The sequence below is a fragment of the Balaenoptera physalus genome, assembly GCF_965194825.1.
Source record: "Balaenoptera physalus genome assembly, chromosome: X".
Classification (NCBI taxonomy): domain Eukaryota; kingdom Metazoa; phylum Chordata; class Mammalia; order Artiodactyla; family Balaenopteridae; genus Balaenoptera; species Balaenoptera physalus.
In genome coordinates this window covers 37,205,759-37,228,921 of record NC_138903.1, presented here as the reverse complement: position 1 = coordinate 37,228,921, position 23,163 = coordinate 37,205,759, and the positions used below count along the sequence as shown (strand labels likewise).

The window sequence follows — 23,163 nt, the reverse complement described above, 5'->3', positions numbered from 1 at the left end:
TACATTTCAAGAAATGAGAAAAAGAGCAGCAATCCAAACCCAAAAGAAGTAAAGGGAACAAGAAATAAGAGTTAAAAGCATGTAAGTGGGAAGGGTGGAGAGAGTTAAAGCCAAAAACTGGTTTTGGGGAAGGTTTGATGAAATTGATAATTCCTTTAGGAAAGAGTAATCAGGAGAATACAAATTAGCAGTATCAGAGATGAAAAAGGAGATGTTACCACAGACCCTAAGACATTAAAAAGAATAAAAAAGGATATTATAAAGTTTTACTCCAATAATTTGACAATCTAGATGAAGTGGACAAATTCCTTGAAAAACACATTACCAAAAGCCACCAAAAAAAAAAAAAAATCAGAAAATTCCCCTATTTTAAAAAAAAGTTGGATCTGCAATTACAACCTTTCCACAAATAAAGCCCCAGGCCAGATGGTTTCACCAGTAAAATCTAAATAATTAATGAAGAAATAACTGAAGTCTTACACAAATTCATCCAGAGAATAGAAGAAGAAAGAATATTATGAGTTTTGAGGCCAGCATAAAAATCTAGATACCAAAATCTATTTTAAGCTCTTTGCAAACATTATTTCATTTGATCCTCTTAATGATCCTACGAAGTAGTTATACTATTGTTATCCTTATTTTATAGCTAAAAAACTGAGGCGTAAAGGTCATATAATTTACCCAAAGTCACAAAGCTAGCATGATGCAAAGGTAAAATTTGAACACAAACAATATGACTTGAGTCCATACTCTAACCATAGGCTACATCAAATGATTTAATGCTTTGCTCTGGAACTGACACAGGGCTTAAATACTTGATTTTAATGATTATTGATAGTATAAGACACCAGGAAATAAAAAGGGGGGGGGACCTGCGTACCCAAGCATCACTATCTACAGCACTTGAGTTTCTTGTTACTGTGTAAGACCTATGCTTATATTTCTTAAAATAACAGTTTTATGGTTACTTCACAAATTATTCAGAACATGCTCCATTATTTAATATCCCATAATAGACACACCAATGTAGCTTTAACTAGTATCTTAAACGTCCTACCTGATTCTGTTGGAGGGGGGGCTGAGACTGTCCATCAGGAGCCTGGCCCTGGTTGTCATTCCCTCCTACAGGAGAGCCACGAGTCGTGGCTGTCATACTCGACACAGGGCAGATCTTTGCAATTTTGTCTGCTTATGTAGTTGTCTTGAAAAAAGAAATTATAGTCCACTTATAGAAGATGAAGTACCAGCATTTGTCAGTCTTAAAAAGCTCCAATTCAAGAATAAACCATCTTGCAGAGACCATTGCATAACCTACAAGTAGAAGAAAAAAAGCACATTGTTTTAGACATAAAAAACATGAACTAAGGAATTGTTCGAATTTAATATTACCAGTGAATCTAGTCAGGTTATATAAATGAGAGAGAGGACAAAGCTGAAAAGCTCGTTTCATTAATACTATATTTAACTTAATAAACTGATAACAGTACATCAGCAGTTATGTCAAGAAAACATGCAAGTATAGCCTTATAATATTTCAGTTTCTTCCTGGGATTCCAAAGACATTATCAAGGTATTTACTTAGTTGTCATTTCGATTCAATTATGGAGTGGCAAAACTGTCTTCAATTTGCTAATGCCTTGAATATACACATTCCTACAATGTATTTAAGACATAAACCAAGTAATAAAATCTGATTGTTAACTGTATACTACTCCTCCAATACGACCTATTTTGTCAAATGACCTTGACTCTCCCCTTTTGGGAAGGTTTTGGCCACAGGCACTCCCAGGGCCATGACAGGGCTACAGACCCAAACTGTTTAACAATGGAATTCCTCTTTGCAGAAATCTGGCAAAGGTGTATAGAGGAATACCACCAAACCCTCAATTCTATATTCTTAGCTGTGTAGTAAAATCATCCAAAGTGCTTTTAAAAACACCGACGTCCAAACCCCTCTCCAGATTGAATAAATTACAATATTCAGGAGTTAAGCCTAGGCATCAGTACTTTTCAAAAAATCTCCCCCATGACTGATTCTAATGTACCACGAGATTGAGAACCTCAGCTGACTGATTTATAGATATTTGGTTATAAGGCAACCACACTTCCATTTAGTCCATGGTATTTACTTCAAGCTTAAATATAATCACTTAACCCAGAGATGGCATTCTAACAAGATTTTGTTTCACTTACCAAATTGGCATAATAAAAAGCTTAAGACTGATAACATCGGGTACTGGGGAGGCTAAAAACAGAAAAATCTTTAATACATAAAGTGGAAAAACAATTAAAAGATAACATGGCTGAACAGCCTCCCTTTCACTTTTGTTTTCCATTTTTATACAACCTACATACACTAACAAAGAATTTTATGTGAAGTAGACAATTTTAAAACCCAGAAGAACCCACCTATCATTTTCTTCAGCCACTTTGGGTTGGCTGGCAAATTGTTTAAATTTTTTTTTCTTACCACTCAAAATATCAGCTAACCAATTCAACTTCATTCTCTCTACTTCAAATCTGCTCCAATCTCTTTCTTTTGATCCCACTGCTCACGATCCCCAATGAATGATGCTCCCTCAATCTTTTCCTGGAAACCTTGTTCTTAGCCTATAAATATGCTTGAATCTTTGTTACTGAAATGAAAAATCACCAACCTCTGTCCTTCCCTTTCCCCCCAAATCTTAAAACAGAATGCCTCTGCTTCTCCCTTCCCTTTCACTTCTTCCATTCTCTCTCAGCATCTAGCTGTATCTAAGCTATCAAAACTGTTTTAAGCCACTGGGTCTTAACTAAGGTCTATGGATGGGTTTGAGGATTAACGCCCCTAAAATTACATGCAAAACTTTGTAAATATGTACATTTGGGGGTGGGGGAGGTCTGGTTCACAGATCATCAATGCTCTACTAATTGACAATTAACTGATAATCAGATGACTGCCCCTCGCCGTTCACCCTGTTTGCCCTCTTCTCAACGTTAGCCACAACTGGCTGCCACTACCCCCACCTCCCTTGAGGCTGAGCTTTCTTGGCTTATACAATCCTGGACTCAAATTTCCTTTCCTTTCTACTTCTTTTCAAAGGGGAGGGTAGAGAATAGTAGGTAGCAGTGATGGCAGTGACAAATACAGTTTTCGACACTGAAACAGAGGTGAAAACATCCACTAGACAATTGACTCTATAAGTCAGGAATTGAAGGAGAACTTGGGGGTCTTGAACAGAACGCTAATGTTCACAAGAGTGGGAGACGGATTCATTAGCATCATCTGGGAGCCCCCCAAATACACACTTCCTTCTGAAAGTGAGGAGGTCACAATCTTGGGGGGTGGGAAGAAATAGCATAATATATTCCCAAGTGTCGGGCAAGTTGGGGAGGGGGGACGAACCCTGAGGCACACCAAAATTAAAGTGGTGTTTTTAAAGTAAATCCTTACACTTTACATAGAATGTGGCATTTTCCTATAAATTAGAAAACCACAGCTCTAAGAAGTGACTTGACCAAAGCACAGATAGAAAGTAAGTCTAAAAAATTAATTCTATTACTTTGTCCACTAAACCAATGCTATCGCTCTTCAAAAATTATTTCCGGGAAGCAACCCAAGGATGAATGGATAAACAACATTTGGTATATACATACAATGTAATAGTATTCAGTGCTAAAAAGGAAGGAAATTCTGACTTGGATGAACCTTGAGGATGTAATGCTAAGTGAAATAAACCAGTCACAAAGGGGCAGATATTCCATGACTCCACTTATATGAGGTACCTACAGTCAGAGAAGGAAAGTAGAAGGGTGGTTACCAGGGGTTGGGAAGAGCAGGAAATGGGGAATTATTGTTTAATGGGTACAGAGTTGCAGTTTGGGAAGATGAAAAGTTCTGGAGATGGATGGTGGTGATGGTTGCACAACGTTAATGCACTTAATGCCACTGAACTATACTTAATAATGGTTAAAATTGTAAATTGGTTATATATTTTTCCCACAATAAAAAACATGCACATACACACACACACACACACAGCACTAACTGCTCTCTTGCTTTGCACTCCTTTAACGTTAGATTATTTGAGTTAAAACATCTTAAAATTATATTCTTGTGTTGTTTTGTTTATGCTCAACACTGTCCCATCTACATGCATCCCAATAACTCTCCATCCACAGACAAATCAAAAATATCTGGCAAAAATCAGAGGACAAATTATTCTAGACAAAAGCATTCTGTGGATAACTAAGGGACTGTCCCTTTCAACAAAATAACATTAAGGTAAATGGAAAAGGTGGCAGTCTGAATGAAACCTCTCCCCAAACAAAATACCTTTCTCTCAGACCACAGAACTAAATCACCTTCTGCTTCTTGCACAGTATTCCATTGGCAAAGCCTCAAGATGCTTGCCATCCCTATCCCTTATATACTCTCACCTTTCTGTCTCTTGGTTTCTCAGTTTCTTCTACCTCTAAGTTCTCCATATTTCTAGATTTCCAACGCTGCTGGCCAGGTACAGCAGGTCTCAGCATAGCATACTCTGCTCTATTCTGCTGTTTTCAACAGCCATCTCTCTACCATCACATAAGAATTGAATACTTTTTCCTTAATGTGCTAGGTTGATTAAGAGCAAGACAGAGGAATGGAGCAAGTAAAAATAACTTCTGGATTCAAACATAACTCTTATTCAAAATCCCACCTCTGCCACTTACAAGCTGCCCTATCTTAAAGGCCAGTAACAACTACTCTCACTCATTTTCCAGGTCTTTAAAACTGGAACAATGTTACCCACAAAAATGCCATGAGGGGACTTCCCTGGCAGTCCAGTGGTTAAGCCTCCAAGCTCCCAATGCAGGGGGCACGGGTTCGATCCCTGGCTGGGGAATTAAGATCCCACGTGCAGCACAGTGCAGCCAAAAAAACCACCAGAAGTTAAAATGGTAAATTTTATATTATGTACATTTTACCACCCAAAAAAGGGGAGAACAGATAACAAGTGTTGGCGAGGATGTGGAGAAAGTGGGACCTTCATACACTGTTAGCAAGAACGCAAAATGGTACAGCCCCTTTGAAAAGCAGTTTGGCAATTTCTCAAAAAGTTAAACACAGAATTAACAAATGACCCAGTCATTCCACTCCTATGTACATATTCAAGAGAAATAACATACATCCACACCAAAAACATGTACACAAATATTTACAGCAGCATTAATCATACTAGCCAAAATGTGGAAACAACCCAAATGTTCATCAACCAATGAAAGAACAAAATGTGGTGTATCCATACAAAAGAATATTTTTCAGTCATAAAAAGAAATACAGTTCTGATACATGCTACAACATGGATAAGCCTTGAAAACACCATGCTAAGTGAATTAAACCACATACAAAAGGACAAATACTGTATGGTTCCACTTACATGAATATCTAGAATAGGCAAATTCATAGACAGAAATTAGAGGTTACCAGGGGCTGGGGGAAAAGGAAGATGAAGAATTATTGGAGAACGGTTACAAAATTTCTGCTTCGGGTGATGAACAAGTTTTGGAAATAGTTGTGATGGTTGTATAACATTGTGAATGTAAATAATGCCACTAAATTGTACACTTAAAATGGTTAAAGTAACAAGTTTTGTGATATATATATATATATATATATATATATATATATATTTCAACACAATTTTTAAAAATTGATAGGACAAAAACCATTGAATTGTACACTTTAAATGGATGAATTGTATGGTATGTGAATGTCTCAATAAATCTGTTAAAAGAATATTAACAAAAAACATAGTGGAAAAAATGATTAAAAGGAATTAAAATGCATTAGAAAACATTCACTTAAGGCAAAAGAAATCAGTAAAGGAAGAAGAAAGGAACAAAAAAGCCATGAGATATAGAAAACAAAGTAAAATGGCAAATGTAAATCCACCTATATCAATAATGACATTAAATGTGAATGGCTCATAAAATCCAATCAAAACACAGAGATAGACTGGATTTAAAAAGAAAGATCCAGGGACTTCCATGGTGGTCTAGTGGGTAAGACTCTGCATTCCCAATGCAGGGGGGGCCTGGGTTCAACCCTGGTGGGGGAACTAAATCCCGCATGCATGCCACAACTAAGAGTCCGCATGCCACAACTAAAAGAAGATCCCGCATGCTGCAACTAAAAGATCACACATGTCACAACGAAGATCCCGCATGCCACAACTAAGGCCCAGTGTAGCCAAAATAAATAAATTTTTTTTTTAAAAAAAGAAAGATCCAACCACATGCTGTCAATTGGAGACAGATCTTGGATTCAAGGATATAAACTGGTTGAAAGTAAAAGGATGGAAAAATACGCATCATGCAAAACAGCAACCATAAGAAAGCTGGAGTGGCTATATGTTTATCAGAAAAAAAAGACTGTAAGACAAAAAAATATTACTAAAGATAAAGAGGAACATTTTACAATAATAAAAGGGTCCATTCATCAAGAAAATATGACAATTATATATATGCATATATATATATATATATATATATATATATATATATATATATATATATGTGCACAACCTAACAGAGCCTCAAAACATATGAAGCAAAAAATGACAGAGGAGAGAGAAACAGACAATCCAACAATAATAGTTAAAGATTTCAGGGCCTTCCCTGGCAGTCCAGTGGTTAAGACTCTGCACTCCCACTGCAGGGGGTGCGGGTTCGATCCCTGGTTGGGGAACTAAGATCCCACATGCTGCACGGTGCGGGCCAAAAAAAAAAGAGAAGACTTCAACTCCCCACTTTCAATAATGGATAGAACTAAGCAGAAGATCACCAAGTAAACAGAAAACTTTAACAACTATATACCAACTAGATCATACAGGCATCTATAGAACACTCTACCCAACAACAAGAATATACAGTCTTCTTGAGTACACATGAACATCCTCCAGGACTGACCATATGCTAGGCTGTAAATTAAGTCTCAATAAACTTAAGGGACTGAAAGTTAAGTATATTCTTTGAACACAGTGGAATGAAATTAGAGTTCATCCAAAGGAAGTTTCACAAGCATGTGAAAATTAAATAGATTTATTTTGCCATGGTAATCGTATTTAAATCACTTACTAGCTCCTCAGTTGATTTTCCTGGTATAAAACCCTGCCATCTACAAATAATAAAAATTCTGAATTCTCCTTAAAGATAAAACTAAGGTAAGATGTTGTCACTGAAATATACCGTAACACTATTTCTCTTCTTGCTTAATGTTAAAAAACTTCGGCACACAAAAAGGTTAGACTAAAATAGCTGCACAGCACTTACCTTAAGAAACAAAACAAGTCCTCACAATCACTATTTTTTAAAACTGTCCAGCCCTACAAACAGACGTCCAAACATATTCACCCAAAACATCAATGAAAACTTAGGAAGTGATGGAAACATCAATAGTCATAAGTACAATCTATATTTAATCTATTTCAAATCAATGATATGAAGAGATAGGAAGGGTAAGAGAGAAATGAGGAAAACGGTATAGAATTACAGTAGAAAAAGAACGAACCAAAAAGGAAACGAGAGAAGCAATGAGGAGTGACAAACAGTTAACATCTATTGGGCAGTCACCGTGTGCCAGGTACCATTTAAAAGTTTTGATCTATTAACTCACTTAACACTCAATCTCAAGAGGTAAGTACTCATTATTACCATTTTACAGACAAAAAACTGAGGTACATAAAGATAATCTGACTAAAATGAAATAACTAATAGGGAACAAAGCTAGCAAATCAAATTTCAAATCTAGATACCTTGGTACCAACAGTTCTGCTTATCCCCTTGCTATGCTACATTGCTCTTTCTATTTCAGTGCTATAGGAGGAGAGACCATAGCGGGGAGAAACAGAGGTACTTCATCAATCCTATTAAGTGTGTTAGTCAACCACTCTTGTTAAAGATCTCAAACTTATCTTGCCAGAGGCAGTGTGGCATACAAAAGCAATTTTCTAACCAGAAATATATGAACTTAAATTTCTACTCTAGTACTTAACTGTGTGACCTTAGGCAGAGTTCCCAAACCTCTTTGGGACTTAGTCTCCTCACCTGAGGACACAAGGCGATGGTTGTTGATGATTAAATGAGGTAATGATTATCTTTAAATGTCAGACAGAGCTGTCCAGTTAAGTATTAGTTCTCTTTCCTCTCAAATAACATTCCACTGGAGGGGAGACACTTTAAAGACAACTATTTGTAATTTAGTACTGAGGATGGAACATGTGTGAGGGTTTTGGAGTGAAAAAAGACTTGGTAAATATGAAGTCTGTTCTGCTACAAAACATGTACAGGCATACCTTGGAGATACTGTGGGTTCAGTTCCAGACCACCACAATAAAGCAAATATCACAAAGCGAGTCACACGAAGTTTTTGGTTTCCCAGTACACATACAAATTATGTTGATAGTATACTGTAGTCTATTAAGTGTGCAACAGCATCATGTCTAAAAACACAATGTACATACCTTAATTCAAAAATACTTTATTGCTAAAAATGCTAACCATCACTTTAGCCTTCAGCAAGTCAAAATCTTCTTGCAGCAGTAACAAAGATCACTGATCACAGATAAGCATAACAAATATAATAATGAAAAAGCTTCAAACATTGTGAGAATTACCAAAGTGACAGATACAAAGTGAGCAAATGCTGTTGGAAAAATGGCACCAACAGACTTGCTCGATGCAAGGTGGCCACAAACAAACCTTCAATTTGCAAAAAAACACATTATCTGCCGAGAGCATTAAGCGAAACGCAATAAAGTAAGGTATACCTGTAGTTTTGTAATGGTATTTAGCTCACTGGTAAATGCAAGTAAACACACCTGCAAATCATGTTACTTCATAAGCAATTTTCCCCTCAACACATTAATGTTTTGCACCAAGTAACAGCAGCTGAATGCAGCATGAGGGTTGGGGATAAAGGTCTGGACCAGATAGCCATCACCCTACATTTTTCTTGGCTCAGTCTGGCCGCATGCTCTGTCTTGTAAGTACGTATACTGTTCCTCCTGACCTTTGTGCATTTTAATTTTATTTCAGCCTTGTGTCCCTAACTCAGTAACCTCAACCATTCCCTATATGGAAGGGTTCTATTAGGTTACCTTAAAAAAAAAAAAAAAAGTCCTATATTTACCATAGTTTGTCAGGAGTTTAGGATCTTTTAAACTGTGCTGTTTATTTTATTGAAATTCTTATTGTTTTTGTTAGTGCTTAATTACAAAATTACATAGCTTCTGAGTGATCAGTTTGCTCTCAATCCTATTTCCCCCATAAGCCCTGTTACTTTTTGGTGCATGATTTTTGCAGAACATGAGGCTTTTCAGCAATTGAAATATAACAGATATACCTATAACAGATCATATTTAATCTCCAAGTATCTTCTTCTCTCTTTCAAGGTGGCTAATACCTTCAGAGATTGCTGGGAAGCTTTAATGGAAGAATGTATGTGAAGTGCCACGTACACAGAAGGCACACAACAAATAGTAGATGTTCTAACAACTGCTGGTTATTTCTCCCTTGAAATGCTAATTAGATTACTATGTACGCTTGACAATTCTTATTCCCAGGTGCCCTGTCACCCTATGAATATGATCTCCAAATCAGTCCAGAGGAAAAGTATTCTCCCAATTATAAATTACCAGGATTCTATGCTCCTGACATACATATTATACTTGCACAAGTTGAACTTTAAAATGAACAGCCTCAATAGTTTTATTAATATAGCTTTTATTATTCTGTTACATTAACACAGAATCCTACCATATCTCAAAAGTTTGCCCTACTTTTAAAAAGGTTTCAACTCAAATCTTACCATCTGTAAGACAATTCACAGCACAGCGTTCATATCAGAATTTGTGCTGGCTCTAAAGAAAACGTGACAATAGAAAGACTAAAGAAACCAGTAGGGACTTCCCTGGTGGCGCAGTGGTTAAGAATCTGCCTGCCAATGCAGGGCACACGGGTTCGAGCCCTGCTCCGGGAAGATCCCACATGCCGTGGAGCAACTAAGCCCGTGCACCACAACTACTGAGCCTGCGCTCTAGAGCCCGCGAGCCACAACTAGTGAAGCCCGCGCGCCTAGAGCCCATGCTCCGCAACGAGAAGCCCACGCACCGCAACAAAGAGTAGCCCCCGCTCACCGCAACTAGACAAAGCCCGCGCACAGCAACGAAGACCCAATGCAGCCAAAAATAAATAAATTAAAAAAAAAAAACAGTAACAAAGAGACATCAAAATTATGCAGTGCTACACAGTAAGTAAACTAATTATCTGTTGAGTAAAAGAATGGACAAATGAACCACCCTTTTAGGTAGAAATACAAGTATATTTTTCATTCAAGAAATAGGGAAATAACCTGGTAAATATGGAATTGGAGTCCCGGTTCCAGTCATCTGACTCCAAGCATCAGGTTTCTATCAACAATATACTAAGCTGGCTCAAGTTTGCCAAATCTGGTTCTACCTTAACAGCATTTTAAAAAATTAAATTACTTTCTATTTTAATGCTGCTTAAATATGTGCATAAATGAAATCAGAATTCAACTCCTTTTGCTTATTGCTCTTCTACAAATTTGCAAACTAAATACAAACAAAACTATTAATATTAATAATATGTGACAGATGGCAGCATACTGCTGACTGCTAAGGCATAGGTTCCTTTGAGTTTTGCACGGCTATCCTACTACTATCATGTACCATGTGGGAAACACAGCTTTCCTACTTGAATTACTACAACACTCTGTACACATGGTTTGCCATGACATCATTTTTCCTTCACACCAACACATCATTTATGTGTTAAGTCTGCTTCTGTTGCTCTCATCTGACAAATTAAATTGTACAACTGAGCATCAACGTGTTAAAAACACAAAGCTAACATCAGTGGCTGAAATGGTGTGGCGGTTCCTGATTATGAGACAATCATCCAGGTACTCAAAAACACATGTACTAACGTTTAAGAGTATCATAAAAATGAAAAGACTTGTTTTAAAAAGAAAATACTTGTTCTAACTTGAGCACAAAAAGGGCACCAATGAGATACTTTGAAGGCTAGAACCTTGCAGGGAATCAGGGAGAGGTGTTCAAAGACTATTAAGATTTGGAAATTAACTGCTCCAATTGTAGGAAATTCTACATTTAAATCTTCCCTTTAAAGGTTTTTGGTTACAACACTGTGAAGCTCATTGCTATCAGCAAGAAGGTCTCTCTTTTACTGAGTCTAAAGTCTATTTCCCTTGTCACTGATACCTATAGTTTATAGTTCTGCCCACAGAAACAAAAGTTAATATTCACCACTTTTAAAATTATAATCCTTCAAAATACTGAGATTTATAGTGTACACACACCCAGGTCACTTTTCAAGAAAACATATACTTTTACTTAAATATTCCTTTATTTACTAAATCCTTACAAAGGGTGCAAGGTCTCAATAAATTCTAGTCCCTAAACAAAGCAACCTACTCATAAAAAGCAAGTGAGCAACGTTGACTTAAAATATTAGACACAGTCACATACCAAATGTCACAGAAGGTATGCCTACTTATCAGTCTACTCTTTGTTAAAGGACAGATTAAGATAAACAACTCAGTTATTTATTAATAGCTCTTACCAATCTTTATCAAAATTAGTTAACACTTTTGGAAGTTAACTAATCCAATCATGAAATGCTGATCCAACACACTGAAGAGACTTCATTTCATTTAGTCAAAATTTTAAGCAAGGCAGACACATTATTGATAATTACCATTTTCAATGTGCATCCAGTAGGTACTCTTTTTGCCTGAAACTTCCACAAGGAGATTGAATCACAAATGTAAAGAATTTGAAAAGGAAACCAAGAATTTGAAATTCCTTCTAGTCGTTGAGATTACCTTCACTATGTTTGAAGTTACATATTATAGTTTTTAAATAAGTCTTGAAATATAATTCACATACTATATAAAACACTCTAAGTGTACCATTCAACTGTTTTTAGTTTATTCAGAGCTGTACAGCTATCACCACAATCAATTTTAGAATATTTTCATCACCCCAAAAAGAAACCCCATACCTATTAGCAGCAATCACTCCCCCTTCCCTCCTCCCTCACCCCCAGCCCTAAGCTAACCTACTTTTTGTCTTTATAGATTTGCCTATTCTGAACACTTCATATAAATGGTATCATACAACATGGAGTCTTTTGTGACTGGCTTCTTTCACTTAGCATGATTGTTTTCAAGGCTCATCCAAATTGTACCATGTATCAGTACACTTCATTTCTCTTTATAGTTGAAAAATATTCCATTGTATGGTACACATTTTATTTAGGCATTCATTATTTGGACATTTACATTATTCTGCAATATGATTTTACATATGTAGACTCCATTAAGAAAGATGTATGAAAAAAAAGCTATCCTTTCAACTCTGTATGTCTGTGTACAATTAATCCTAAAGGTTCAAAATAACACTCTGCAGTATACCATGAAGGCTAATACTCAAATCAAAAGTGAAAGCTATATGAACTTACTGAAAATGAAAACATTAAAAACTTTAAATGTGGTGTATATAGGGACTTCCTGGTGGCACAGTGGTTAAGAATCTGCCTGCCAATGCAGGGGACACGGGTTCGAGCCCTGGTCCGGGAAGATCCCACATGCCGTGGAGCAACAAAGCCCATGCACCACGACTACTGAGCCTGCACTCTACAGCCTGTGAGCCAAACTACTGAGCCCGCGCTCCGCAACAAGAGAAGCCACAGCAATGAGAAGCCCGTGCACCACAACGAAGAGTAGCTCCCACTCGCCAATGCAACTACAGAAAGCCGGCCAACGCAACTAGAGAAAGCCGGCGCAGCAACGAAGGCGGGCGGGAGGGAGGGAGGCAGGGAGGCAGGGAGGCAGGGAGGGAGGGAAAGGAAATAAATAAACTGTTTTTTTAAAATGTGGTATATAAAATATAAAACTAAAACATTCTAATTCAATTATGGCACCCCTCCTTAGTATATTGAGACACTACTAAAAAAAAAAAGAGGCTAGACATCAGCAGTATTTTTGACAGATCACAAATGAAATGAGAAGCAGAAGTGCTAACGGCAAGGGAACCTCGTTTTTAAAATGGGAGAGCTGCATGCTAGGTCGCTTTAGCTATGTTTTATGAAAAAGCAATTAATGTCTACGTGCTGTTGGCAAATGCAAGGCAAAAGAAGGCCGAATTAATAAGGGGAAAATGCTAACAGAACTCATTTACTCAGACATTATACAGGGTAGTGGTTAATAAGAGTACAGAATGAAGATAAACTGCCTCAGTTTGAATTCCTGTTCTGCCACTTACTAGGTGTCCAAGCTGGACAAGTTCCTTAACATCCGTATCTTGTTTTCCTTATATATAAAATGAGGGAAATAGCAGCTACCTTTTCAAGATTGCTGTAAGAATATAAAGAATTTATGCATATATAATATATATAGGCACCAAGTATTAGCTATTGCTCTGAGAGGTTTACAAAGTAGAACACAAGAATATCTAAGAACTAAATTAAAAACCTATAATTTACAACACAGAAGGGCAATGTGAGCACCAAGGAAAAACATCTAAATTAAACTGGAATATACTAAAATATTTAAGATGAAATCCTGCCTGGGATTTGCTTCAAAATGGAGGGGGTACATAAAAAGAATAGCCATGAATTGAAGCCAGTTGATGGGAGTTTATCTACATCTATGTATGTTTGATTTTTCCTTAATAAAAAGTTTGGGAAGGTTGGAAAATAAATTAGTTGAGGGTAGAGAATATCTACAAAAGCTTCTTAGAAGAACGATATCTGAGCTGCATCGTACAGAATAAAGATGAGTAGTACGCCAAGTTAATGTGTGTAAGGATGGAGCAAAAAGGGCATAAGAAACAGCATGGAATAGCCTAATGCAGTCAATGTGACAGTAGTTCAAAATAACAAAAGACCAGCACCAATTACCAAGTAAGGCTGATGGCATGCAAAACTGGGTGGCATCCATAACCTTGGTTCTCCCACCTCTGGCACTGTAATTATTTTTTGGTGGGGAGGGGGGTGCTGCACTGCATGTGGGATCTTAGATCTTAGTTCCCTGACCAGGGATTGAACCCATGCCCCCTGGAGTGGAAGCACGGAGTCTTAACCACTGGACCGCCAGGGAAGTCCCTAGGTGTAAAATTTTAACAAAGAAAATTTGGCCTAGGGGCTTCCCTGGTGGCGCTATGGTTGAGAATCCGCCTGCCAATGCAGGGGACACGGGTTCGAGCCCTGGTCCGGGAAGATCCCACATGTCGCGGAGCAACTGGGCCCGTGTGCCACAACTACTGAGCCTGCGCTCTAGAGCCTTCAAGCCACAACTACTGAAGCCCGTGCGCCTAGAGCCCGTGCTCCACAACAAGAGAGGCCACCGCAATGAGAGGCCTGCGCACCGCAACGAGGAGTAGCCCCCGTGGGCCGCAGCTAGAGAAAGACCGTGCGTAGCAACAAAGACCCAATGCAGCCAAAAATAAATAAATAAATAAATAAATTTATATATACATATTAAAAAAATTTGGCCTATACAAAAAGTTCACTGGTGGTAAAACATATGCAATCTTATTAAAACAAATCAGATATTCTTAAGGGTATTCAAGAGTTATCTCTATCCTTGCCCATCCCTTAAAGCATGTTTATATAGGTGAAATCTGGTTAAATAATTAAAGGTAGGGTAAAAAAAAAAAAAAAAATCTATGGAAACCTGTTTATCTTGGTGACATTATAGAATACCGACTCTGCACCAGACCCTGAAAAGACAGAACAGTAAACAACACTCAGTTTCTGCCCTTAAGGAATTCACCAGTCTAGCCCCCTCACCACCAAAGGAACAGAATAGCAAGTAAATTCTTTAAAGTGTATTTCATAACCATGAATTTCACACAAAAAAGAATGATAGCTAAGCTTAGAGACATTTGTTGGGATACATAAAAAAAGTCCTGGAGAGTGGAACGAATGTAGAATGGAATAAGCTTCCTGGTTTATATCTTTTTTGATAATGAACGTATTACTTTTTTTTTTTTTTTACCTTTTGACCCACTTCACCCATTTCTCCCACTCCACCCCCTACCTCTGTCAATCACCACTCTGTTCTCTGTATCTATGAGCTTGGGTTGGTTTGTTTAAGATTCCACATACAAGAGAGATCATATTTGTCTTTATGTCTATGAAGTCCATCCATGTTGTCGCAAATGGCAAAATTTCATTCTTTTTCATGGCCGAGTAACATATACACACATACCACAATCTCTTTATCCATTCATCTTTCAATGGACACTTAGGTTGTTTTGGCTATTGTAAATAATGCTGCAATGAACATGGGCGTGCATATGTCTTTTCAAGTTAGTGTTTTCCCTTTCTTAGGACAAATACCAGAAGTGGAATTGATAGATCATACCAGTTTCTTTCTTTCTTTTTTTTTTTTAAACTTATTTATTTTTGGCTGCGTTGGGTCTTCGTTGCTGCATGCGGGCTTTCTCTAGTTGCCGCAAGCGGGGGCTACTCTTCGTTGCAGTGCGCGGGCTTCTCACTGCAGTGGCTTTTCTTGTTGCAGAGCACGGGCTCTAGGCACGTGGGCTTCAGTAGTTGTGGCACGCGGACCCAGAAGTTGTGGCTTGCACACTCTAGAGCGCAGGCTCAGTAGTTGTGGCGCACGGGCCCAGTTGCTCCGTGGCATGTGGGATCTTCCCAGACCTGGGCTCAAACCCGTGTCCCCTGCATTGGCAGGCAGATTCTTAACCACTGCGCCATCAGGGAAGCCCCGTAGCTTCTATTTTTAATTTGAGGAACCTCCATACTGTTTTCCACAGTGGCTGCACCAATTTACACCCCAGCAACACTGCACAAAGGTTCCCTTTTCTCCATACCCTCTCACCAACACTTGTTATTTCTTGTCTTCTTGGTTTATTTCTAAAGGCCATATTTTAATTTGAAGTACTGAATCTCTCAAGCGCAATGATCTTTCCAGATGTATTCTAAAGCCAAAGATGCATAATTATTTTTTAAATTATCACAGGAATGTTTATCCTCTTTGTCACTACTAGATCAATTAAGTTCATTTTAAAGAATCTCTTATTTCAGAGAATTCACTCAACTAGTGATTTTGAGCTGCAAGGGACTTTCAAGTCATCTACTGGCCAAACTTCAGATTTTATAGGTAAGCTAGAGTTCAATGGACCAATAAATAGAGTTTAAAAGACCAATAAGCATATGAAAAGGTTCTAACGGCATTAAACACAGGCAAATGGATATTTAAGCCACAATTAGATATTCCTAAATCTCCACCCAAATGGCTAAACTTAAAAGGACCAACAATACTAAATGCTGCTAAGGAAGAATGACATCAACTACAGGGCTGATAGGATTCTAAACTAATATAACCAACTATTCCGGGAAATCTGTTTGGTAGCATCTACTAAAGCTAAACACACATATACCCTATAACCCAGCAATTTCACTTCTGGGTGTATACCAAAGAGACCATCAAAAGACACATACTGGACTTCCCTGGAGGTCCAGTGGTTAAGACTCCGAGCTTCCAATGCAGGAGGCACAGGTATGAACCCTGGTCAGGGAACTAAGATCCCGCATGCCACACAGTGCGGCCAAAAAACTAACAATTAAAAAAAAGACACATACTAAAACAATCATGGCAACACTTTATAATTAGTGAAAACACTGTAAACAATCTGAATGTCCACCAACAGTAGAATGTATAGACAAATAATGGTATATTTCAAATAATGACATCTTAATGAAAAAGAAGAAAGTAATCAATCATGTGTTGGGCAAAAGAAGCCAGAAGCAGAGTGCATATTGTATTATTCTGTTCATATGAAATTCAAAAACAGGCATGACTAATTCATTGAAAGATATGGGTCAGAATATTGGGGGGCAGGGGGTTGGAGGAGTAGACACATAAGGGAGTCTTCTAGGATTCTGGAAATGTTCTATATGTTGATCTGAATGATAGTTATACAGATGTATACATTTGTAAAATTTTATCAAGCCACACACTTAAGATTTGTGGACTTAAACTGTATGTTATATTTCAATTAAAAACCAAAACTGGGGACTTCCCTGGTGATCCAGTGGTTAAAGACTCTGTGCTGCCAATGCAGGGGGTACAGGTTCAAACTAAGTCGGGAAACTAAGATCCCGCATTCAGCACGGCCCAGCAAAAAAAAAAAAAAAAAAGTAAAACTGTGTAGTAGGTAAGCCGCTCAAAAGATAATGTCAAACTTCCCTTGGGAGCCTAAGGCACTGGTTCTCAAAGTGTGGTCCACTAAGACCCTTGCAGCAGATCCAAGAGATTATGTTTTCATAATAGTAAGACATTATTTGCCATTTTCACTGTCATTCTCTCTCAGGTATACAGTGGAGTTCTTCCAGAGGCTACATGATGTATTATTATATCACAACAGACTGAAGGAAGGAGACAGAGAATCCACCTGTTTTTCATTAAGTCAGATACAAGATATTTGCAAAAATGTAAAACAATGTCACTCTTCTCACTAACTTTCGTTTTGGAAGTTATTTTTCATAAAAGTATTATTTACATTAACTTGCAATGAGTTTTATTTTTAAACACACACATAAAAATTTTAAATGTCTGTTTTAGTTTCTAATATAGTAATAAATATCAATGGATAGAACCCCACGTTAACAAAAGCTCTTTGAGGTCCTCAATAATTATAAAGAAGTCCTGAGACCAGTAAGTTTAAGAATGACTGGCCTACTGATACACAATAAAAATGATAGGCTTCTTTTGCTACTTCTCTTACAGTGATGAAAAACGAGGTTATCAACATTTTCTCTGAAACCATCTGTGCCAGACAAAAATCACTGCTACTCTATTTATCTGCATACTTTCATTCTCAATTCAGAAAAAAACAATTTCCCCTAAACATTATTTCCCCTGCAGGCTACATCACCTTTTAACAGCAGTACGTTCTTAAAGCTTAATCTAGACTTCAGATGAAAACTTAACCAAACTTTAAGCTGCTCTGCCAGCCAAGAAATTTTACCACCGGCTACCAAGTCTGTAGTCCCTAAATTCACACTGCAAGCTGTTGGGCAAACACAATTAACCCACAGGATACTAAATAAAATAAAGCCCTATACACACACACACACACACACACACACACACACACACACGAAAAACAAGGGAGACATTCAAATTACATTATCCCTCCCTTTATTTGTCAATCCAACACTAACTCCTAAGCCTATGAACCCTTTTTAAAACCTTTCCTATGTTCCTTTACTTGAAAATGTCTCTTCTCTAGACTCCAGTTTTTTCCACATCTTTAGGGATAGATAGAAAATTTACTAACTTTAAAAGGAAAAAAAAAAAAAGTACCTTAAGTCATCTCTCATCCAACATCTTGGTTTTACAGGTAACTAATAACCTTTTGGGTCCTCACTGTTAAGTGACTTAACAGAGGGCAGGATTCTAAATCTAAAACACAGCCCTTTTGACTCCAAGTTCAGTACACTTCCACTGACTATGTTATTTTCACTTCAAATATAAGCAGTTTTTTAAAACAAACAAAAAACCCCTCCAAAATAGAAGCCAATGGGATTACTGCAACTATTTAATAAACAATAACATTATTCATCTATTTTTGTGTATCAGTCTATTTCAAAAGCTGTAAAATATCACCTATACAAACCATGGCGAGCCTACAGTTAACATTCAACTGGATGCCAGATTGTAGTTCCCTACATGTTGGGGGAGGGGGTGGTTAAAAAAAAAAAAGGCATGTGCTTTGATAATCCACTGTTTAAGTAGTGGAGCCACATTGGGAAAACAGTCATTCTATAACCCAGATTCCTTTCTCCTGATGACCTTTCAATAGATCTCAACAGACAGAAGCTCTTGGTGGGGAGAAAGAGTTGAAGGGGAAGATAATAAAGGTGTTCGGCTTTTTAGTTAAGTACAACATTCAGTGACAGAGAAGCCAAAGTCAAATTAGCAGCACTATCCTCATACAAGTGGAGTGTCCCAGGTACCTCATTCCTTTACTCCATTCCCTAAACCATTCTCTTATCTTTCAGCGAAACCCTTACAAATACTGTCTCAATTCCCTTGCTACCCAACTTTCCAACATGTCCACCATGCCGCCATCAGAATTATCTTTCAGAAATAAACAACAGATCTAATTATCTCTACCTTTCACTTAAACTTGAAGGCCCATCTCATTACCCCCAAAACAAAAGTGCCCTAACTTGGCACTAAGGTCGCCCCTTGTGCTCTAGCTTTGCTCAAATTACCTTTCTAGTCTCATATCCCCAAATCCCCCTCCCCTCCCAATATCTCCAGTGTTTCTTCTACATTCTACTACTAGTTTTTCTCTAAAAACATTACACTTTCACACTTCCATTCCTCCATTTCAAGTAGTGGTGCTCAAATACTGCCCCCAGGGCACATTTGGCAACGTCTGGAGATACTTCTAGTTGTCACAGCTGAGGGGGTGATGTACTACTGGCATTACGTGGGTAGAGATCAGGGAGGAACAGGAGAGCACCCCCACAACAAAGAATTATATGGCCCAAGCTATCAACAGTGTTGAGGTTAAAAACCCTGATCTCAAGTTGCTTTCTCTGCCCAGAAGTCTCTGCTCTAATTCACAGGGCCACCAAAATAGTACACCTTTGAAAACCAACAAACCTCACTCAATACCAAACTAGAATGAGTTTTGTTTCTCTTATTTATTTATTTTTATTTATTTATTTTGGCTGCGTTGGGTCTTCGTTGCTGCATGCGGGCTTTCTCTAGTTGTGGCGAGCGGGTGCTACTCTTTGTGGCGGTGCGCGGGCTTCTCATTGCGGTGGCTTCTCTTGTTGCGGAGCACGGGCTCTAGGCGCGCAGGCTTCAGTACTTGCAGCACGTGGGCTCAATAGCTGTGGCACATGGGCTTAGTTGCTCCGCGGCATGCGGGATCTTCCCGGACTAGGGCTCAAACCCGTGTCCCCTGCACTGGCAGACGGATTCTTAACCACTGCGCCACCAGGGAAGTCCCTCTTCATCTCTTTTACCATTCTATTTTCCACACCACTATTTAGTACAGCACTTATCACACTGTATAGTCTGGCCCAACAGACGTTAGAGCCTAAGAGATAAGGATTTATCTTTATATCCCCTTGTGCCAGAATAGTATAAAATGAGTTCAATTTAATCGTTATAAGATAGCAGTCACCCAGTCCAAATCCTTCATTTTACAATTTCATCTAGGTTAAATAATTTGCTCACTAACTGGCAGTAGTTACAATCATAACCCAAGCCCTTTGACCGAGATTAGAGCTCTTTACTACCAACTACACTTTCTCAATCAGGCTGAGAGAGGTTCTGACCACCTACAAAGGACAGTTCACATTTAGACACTATCAACTGAGCCTCAGGAAACTTCTCAGAGCCACCTTCCCAGAGGCTGTTTTTGAAGAAACATAAAGAAACAAAAAAAGTGGAATGCCAAGGGGCTTCCCTGGTGGCGCAATGGTTAAGAATCTGCCTGCCAGTGCAGGGGACATGAGTTTCGAGCCCTGGTCCAGGAAGATCCCACATGCCACGGAGCAACTAAGCCCATGTGCCACAACTACCGAGCCTGTGCTCTAGAGCCCGCAAGCCGCCAACTACCGAGCCCGTGTGCCACAATTACTGAAGCCCGCGTGCCTAGAGCCCATGCTCTGCAACAAGAGAAGCCACCGCAATGAGTAGCCCGTGCACCGCAACGAAGAGTAGCGCCTGCTCACCGCAACCAGAGAAAAGCCCGCACGCAGCAACGAAGACCCAACGCAGCCAAATAAATTAATTAATTAAAAAATAAAAAGTGGAATGCCAAAAGAAAAGCATGGGGGGGGTGGTACACGCTACCAGAGTTCGGAGAAACTAACGACCACTTCCAACTGGAGAGAATCAGAAAACAGTTCATGAAGATGGCATGTGAGCTAGGTGGCACTGGTAGGCTAGCCACAAAAGGGAGACAGAGTTCCAAGAGTAAAGCCACGGGAATAGGAAAGACTGGAGCATCCACATCAACTATGGATAATTTGATTACATGAGAGAACAAAAAATCACCTCAGAAAAGTAGACCAGAATTACATCAAAATGACCTAGTTTGGGTAGAGCTGACATGGTAAGAGCTTTCAGCAGTATTTGGGAAGACAGCAGGAAGAGAAATAGAGGTACTCGAAGAATCTGATTTTTGTGGTTGTGTAGATGAGCAGAAGCCAAAGAATCCTTCCATTAGTCTCCTTTCACTGACGTGATTCTTCTTCCCATGATGCACTGAGGATAACTAAGATAATCCTCAAGTAGGAGTAATTCGAGATAGCTGACATATGGCTCAGATAATGACATCCGTTATGAGACAAGAAATACACCTACAAGCACTCCATTAGGCTTCTCCAACCCTCAGTCTAGACCCACAATCCCTCTCACCCCAGTTCAGCATGCTCCAAGTCAAAAACTCTCAAGAATTTCGGATAACTATATTGTACACTCGATACTGATACTGTATATCAACTATAGTCAATAAAAAAAGAATTTTGGATAACTGATATCTATGTACGATGAACACAGTAAACAGATATATACAGACAGATTAAGTAAATGAGACTTTCTGTAGTCATTTCCACAAGAGTCTAGGCAAACACTGTACATAGGCAGTACCTTCCTTTCACACATAACGCATTCCTGAAAATGTGATAGAAGACAAATATTTCAAAGCCAAACGATAGATTCACATGTTTCTAGGGGTTTTTCCAACTCTCAGAGTGAAGGAAAGTATTATAAAATCCCTAATTACACCTCACCTTTCACATACAAGCTTTATTACATACTCGCCATACTTAATTTCCTGTTTCGTTCTAATTATTTCACTCACCGCTGAACAAAGTCAACCAACATAACCAATGAGCACAACCTAACCCAGTAAGGTTAAAGATTCATATCCCCAATCAGTCCCGTCTCAAAGATATTAGGTTTGAGCTCCCCAGCTGATGCACGTTTGTTTTCCCACTCATTTTATAAAAGGGCAAAATACAACTGAACTTACAAATTAACACAAAAGACAGTGCTGTACAAATACAGCAAAACTGCTGAAACAGAACAGTTCTCAGGCAGGCAATACCACCCTGCAATAAAAAGACACTTGCTTCATCAGCTAATGGACAGAAGTCTGAACTTGACTTAAAGAAGTCAAGTGTATTAATAGTGTATTAAGTGTATTTATAGCATATTAAAGTATTGATTATACAAAAATCAAATATATCACAGCTGAGGACTAACATGTTTCAAGTGGAAAAGGTACAGAAATAAGAATCAGAGCTCAAAGTTCTTGTAAGAAATCCTCCCTCTTTATATAGACACAATTATAATATACAACTCTTACCTCCTTTCCCAGTCCACAGAACGTTTTTGGGGGTGGGGGGTGGGGTGGGGTGGGGTGGGGAGGATTAGACTGGAACCACAACTCACAACAGTGAAAATAAAGATTATCGAGAAAATGAGATAGCTAAGAAAAAACAAAAACACAAAAACATCAATTCAAAAAAGTCTGGGGCCGGGACTTCCCTGGTGGTCCAGTGGTTAAGAATCCGTCTTCCAATGCAGGAGACGCGGGTTTGATCCCTGGTCGGGGAACATGTTCGATCCCACATGCCACGGGGCAACTAAGCCCGCACACCACAGCTAGAGAGAAGCCCACTTGCCGCAATGAAAGATCCCGCGTGCCGTAACAAAGACCCCGAGTGCCGCAATGAAGACTCGACGCAGCCAAATAAATGAAAATAAATTAATTAATTAAAACAAAAAAAGTCTGGGGCCTTTTAGTATATATGTGAACCATCCTTAAACCTCAATAGCCACCAAAGAAGAAAAGCAACAAATGCATAAAATGAAACAGGCCAAAGAACAGTTAAGTTATACTCTCGATGTTACTGCCACTGGCAAAGAACAGGAAGCCCCTTTGGAGACTGAAGAAACAAAGCAACAGAAGTGGGAAAGCACAGGAAGTGTATGGAGAATCCCGAGTCAAGTGAATGGAGAACAGGGGAAAAGAAAATTTTAAACAGTGGGAAAGTCGGAAAGTTATGTTAAAACCAACTTCATGATGAGAT

At 38.6% G+C, this 23,163-nt stretch overlaps 1 protein-coding gene across 8 annotated transcripts in view; it reads right to left on the bottom strand.

The window, feature by feature from the left end:
- The window catches only part of USP9X (ubiquitin specific peptidase 9 X-linked), a 120,245-nt gene that overhangs the window by 88,575 nt on the left and 8,507 nt on the right, over nt 1-23,163 (bottom strand). For all 8 annotated transcript variants that reach the window (XM_082446329.1, XM_082446323.1, XM_082446325.1 and 5 more), the window contains one exon: nt 1,058-1,311. In XM_082446329.1, the coding sequence (XP_082302455.1) occupies nt 1,058-1,153 (96 nt within the window). In that variant the 5' untranslated portion in view covers nt 1,154-1,311. The remainder of the gene's footprint in view (nt 1-1,057; nt 1,312-23,163) is intronic.